This window comes from Austrofundulus limnaeus, unplaced genomic scaffold (genome assembly GCF_001266775.1).
Source record: "Austrofundulus limnaeus strain Quisiro unplaced genomic scaffold, Austrofundulus_limnaeus-1.0 Scaffold0, whole genome shotgun sequence".
In the NCBI taxonomy this organism is placed as follows: Eukaryota; Metazoa; Chordata; class Actinopteri; order Cyprinodontiformes; family Rivulidae; genus Austrofundulus; species Austrofundulus limnaeus.
This window is the reverse complement of record NW_013952402.1, coordinates 10,083,284-10,087,700: the sequence shown is the minus strand read 5'-3', so window position 1 is coordinate 10,087,700 and position 4,417 is coordinate 10,083,284. Positions and strand designations below refer to the sequence as shown.

At 40.5% G+C, this 4,417-nt stretch overlaps 1 protein-coding gene across 1 annotated transcript; it reads right to left on the bottom strand.

Annotated features, from left to right (window-relative positions):
* Positions 1-3,197: 3,197 nt before the first annotated feature.
* On the bottom strand, positions 3,198-3,852 carry LOC106513641 (T-cell leukemia homeobox protein 1; the record flags this gene model as incomplete). The annotated part of the gene is given in 1 exon segment (XM_014002579.1): positions 3,198-3,852. A coding segment is annotated over 1 exon segment (213 nt), but the record flags the coding sequence as incomplete, so codon positions are not given.
* Positions 3,853-4,417: the final 565 nt, after the last annotated feature.

Genomic DNA, 4,417 nt, shown 5'->3' with positions numbered 1-4,417 from the left:
CACACACACACACACACACACACACACACACACACACACAAAAAAAAAAAAAAAAAACCCTTAACCTACACCTACCTCAATTCACACCTGACCCAAAAATGAAGTTCCACCATATTAGGAACTTTTTAGGTCTTTGGTCCGCATGAGGACCACAGGTCTTGCCAATGTAGGTCCTAAAAAGAAATGGTCCTAAAAAGGTAACAAACACAACTACACACACACACACACACACACCCTCGAACATGGACCCTGTTCACACCTGGCATTAAAATCTGTCAGTCATTTAGACAGTGCTAAGCGTTAACTCTATCATTGCACATTGAAAACACAGAAACTCAGACTGTCTTCGGTCAATCTTTTAGTTCCTAAACACAATCCATCCAGAGCCTGGATGTAGGACATCCTGATGTGACGTGCCACAGGCAGCAGATTTGCTACCCGGACTTTAATAAAAATGAGTAAAAATGAGAAAAGAATGTTCAGCTGCTGGTTGATAGTTAAACAGCCATCGTTGGAAATACTCTGAGGATATGTATTATTGTTTTTGTTTTTTTTTAGCTAAAARTTTTCCAACCTGAGATTATATGACTCAATGGATTACAGTGGTGCCTTGACTTTAATCTGTTCCGTTACAGAGCTCATGATCATAAATTGAATCAATTTTTCCCATATAATGAATGGAATGGAACAGGTGAGACAGGAGAAGCTGGGTGGATGTTGTGGCAGACCTTCGTTACACCAAATAATGGKGGTGTTGAAAGCTGTCTCAAAACCCAAATTTTTGCTCTCAAATCAAAAAATCATCCRAGTGTCGGCTCATGTCTGGAAAAACTTGTTAGCTGGGGCACTCTGAGCAGCTGAGTAGCAGCTGATTAAGGCCAGGCTGACTGTGGCTGGGCCAGACCATACAATGTAAAATAATGGACTTGCAGCCTGACCATGATGTCCCTCACTTCTCTTAGAATCACTGCTGGAGGTAGGGTTGACCTGGAAAGAAGAAACAATATTCTACGTAAATGGATCTGAATTGTGTTAAACTGGAAACAATGCAACCCCTGGCAAAAAAGTATGGAATCACCAGTCTTGGATGAGCACTCATTCAGACRTTTCATTCTGTAAAACAAACTCAGATCAAAAACATGATACAATAATAAAGTCATTCCAAAGTGCAACTTGTTGGCTTTCAGGAACACTCAAAGAAATGAAGAGAAAACATTGTGGAAGTCAGTGAATGTTACTTTTATTGACCAAAAACAGGGAAAAAAGTATGGAATCACTCAAATTGGAGGTAGAAAATTAAAACACACCCAGTCAATTACCTTTTCCCTAAATGGACACCTGCCTCAGATTAGATCTGCTCGTTAGTCTGCAGTTAAAATCACCTGCAGTCATGACACCTTGGAGGGCTGCTGGACGAAGTGGAGTGTCAAGAACCATGGCTCCAACAACAGAAATATCTCTTGAAACAAAAGAGGATTGTGAAACTTCTTGAAGAAGGAAATTCTTCACACATGGTTGCTAAAGATGTGGGCTGTTCACAGTCAGCTGTATCCAAGATATGGACCAAATACAAACAGCATGGAAAGGTTGTTAAAGCCAAGTGTACTGGTAGACCAAGAAAGACATCAAAKCDTCAAGACAAACAAYTTAAGGMCATTTSTCTTGAAAACCGAAAAMGTACAACTAAACAGATGAAGCATAAATGGGAGGAAGCTGGAGCCAATGAATGTGACCGAACTGTAAGAAATCACCTAAAGGAAATGGGATTTCAATACAGGAAAGCTAAAAGAAAACCATCACTGACACCTGAACAAAAAARAACAAGACTGCAATGGGCTAAGGAGAGGCAATCATGGACTGTGGATGACTGGATGAAAGTTATCTTCAGTGATGAATCAAGAATCTGTATTGGACAAGGTGATGATGCTGGAACTTTAGTTTGGTGCCATTCCAGTGAGATTTATGAAGAGGACTGCCTGAAGAAAACAACCACATTTCCACAATCCTTGATGATACTGGGGCTGCATGTCAGGCAAAGGCACTGGGGAGATGACTGTGGTTCATTCTTCTATCAATGCACAAGTTTACATTGACATTTTGGACAGTTTTCTCATCCGTTCAATTGAACAGATGTTTGGAGGTGATAAAATAATTTTCCAAGATGACAATGCATCGTGCCATAGGGCAAAAACAGTGAAGACATTCCTTGGAGAAAGACACATTCAGTCGATGTCATGACCTGCAAATAGTCCAGATCTCAACCCAATTGAAAACCTGTGGTGGAAATTGAAAAAATTGGTCCACAAGAAGGCTCCGACCTGCAAAGCTGATCTGGCAACTGCTATCAAAGAGAGATGGCACCAAATTGATGAAGAATACTGTTTGTCACTCATCAAGCCCATGCCTCAGAGACTGCAAGCCGTTATAAAAGCTAAAGGTGGTGCAACTAAATACTGCTGATGTATTTTGAATGGTCTTTTGTTTATCTGTTTTTCATGATTCCATACTTTTTTCCTCAGAATTGAGTGATTGCATTTTTTTTCCTGTGCTTGGTCAATAAAAGTAACATTCACTGACTTCCACAATGTTTTCTCTTCATTGCTTTGAGTGTTCCTGAAACCAACAAGTTGCACTTTGGAATGACCTTATTATTGTATCATGTTTTTGATCTGAGCTTGTTTTACAGAATGAAATGTCTGAATGAGTGCTCATCCAAGACTGGTGATGCCATTCTTTTTTGCCAGGGCTTGTAATGGTAACTGACGTCCTATCATAAAAATGTTTTGAAGTTTGCATTAACCTGCCAGGTATGAATGCTCTCAATCAGAGTCGACGACCTGCAATCGTTTTACCCTAAGGCTCGGTTAGCTGAGATTTTGAGTGTTGCACAGGGCTCCGCTCACAGTGCACGGACCAGAACAAGCACATTTATATTTGATACTTACGATGGTGCAGTGTTCTCCGAAAGGACACGAGGCATGTGCACTTTTACTTGTAAAATGTTGTGAAAAGAACAAGCACTTGACAGACAACTATTTGAATGAAGCAGAGTTCCAAARTTTGCTTAAGATGTCTATAGAGTGCCAGCTCTGAACAGGGCCCTAATGTGAAAGGTGGTAACCAGCACAAAAGTAAATACTGTGGTAAAGTACACCAAAAGTGTTATATTTTTCCCAATATTAGATTCATTTTTGAGCCTTTCTATTAAAAGTAATATGGTTAAATAAATATACTCAGACAGGCAAACGTTATTTGTCATTTTGAAGGAGTACACATTTGAATTTATACAAAGGTATTAAAGAAGTGCTTCGTTATTTTGCAGTTGAGTTGAAAAAAGTCCAATAACAGGGCTGATAAATACTGACACAGACTGATAACAAAAACAGGAGGACCATATAAAAATATGTCTCTGACATGAAGTCACCCATAAGGTGGGGAGGAGAGTCCTCCTCAGGCTGGGTGGTTCCCATTTGATGGGAATAGTGCTGGGAGACCCCTGACAGCAGCACAAGTCTGTCTGACAGCAGAAGGAAACAGACACGGACGTCCATTGGGGGTCTCCTCTGCAGCTGCAGCCCCTCTGACCGCTCTGCCATCATGCAGTCACTGCGTCCTGAGGCCCAGCTGTGTCAGGGAGCTCTACTCACAGGCGGACACGCTGCTGATCTTTGCAGTGTTCTCGCTCCAGGGCTGCAGGTTCTGCAGGGCGTACAGGGAGCTGTTCTGCAGACACAGAGGGTCCGGGGCCACCGGCTGGTTGATGGTCTTCTGGAAGGCCTCCTGCTGCAGCTGCATGAGGATCCGGTTGGCCTGCTGTCTCTCCGCTTCGCGCTCCTCCGCCGTTTGCCGCCTGCGGCAACAAGGAGAGACTCGGTGTGTGATGTGTGGAACCAGTGCCAGCAGAAGCAGAAGCATTCATGACTGAAGAGACAATCTGAGTCCAGCTGCCTGTTCACATGACTGTAAACACTTTTACCATTTAAAATAAACTGATAGTCTTTTTCAATTAGTCTAACCTGTTTGTCTATTTATTATTATTATTATTATTATTATTATTATTATTATTATTATTGTTGTTGTTGTTGTTGTTAACCTAAAAATTAGTCAGTGCAAATTATGGAAGAAAATCAGCATTAAATTAAAGCTGACAGCAGTTTTTTTTATTTATATATTTACTTAGCATGCTTCATTTATCTATTAAACATAAACTTTGCTGTTCAGAACATTAAAATTTCATTTGTCTATTGGTTTATTACCTTCTTCTGATTTGTTGTTTGCTGCTACATTTCTCAGTTTTTGTTGTTTTACCTTGCAGCATTTATTTAGTCATATAAGAATGCACTTTACCAGATTTTGCAGATTTAATTTGGCAAAGGTAGGTCAAATGTTTCTCATCAAGCTGCATATTATTTTATTG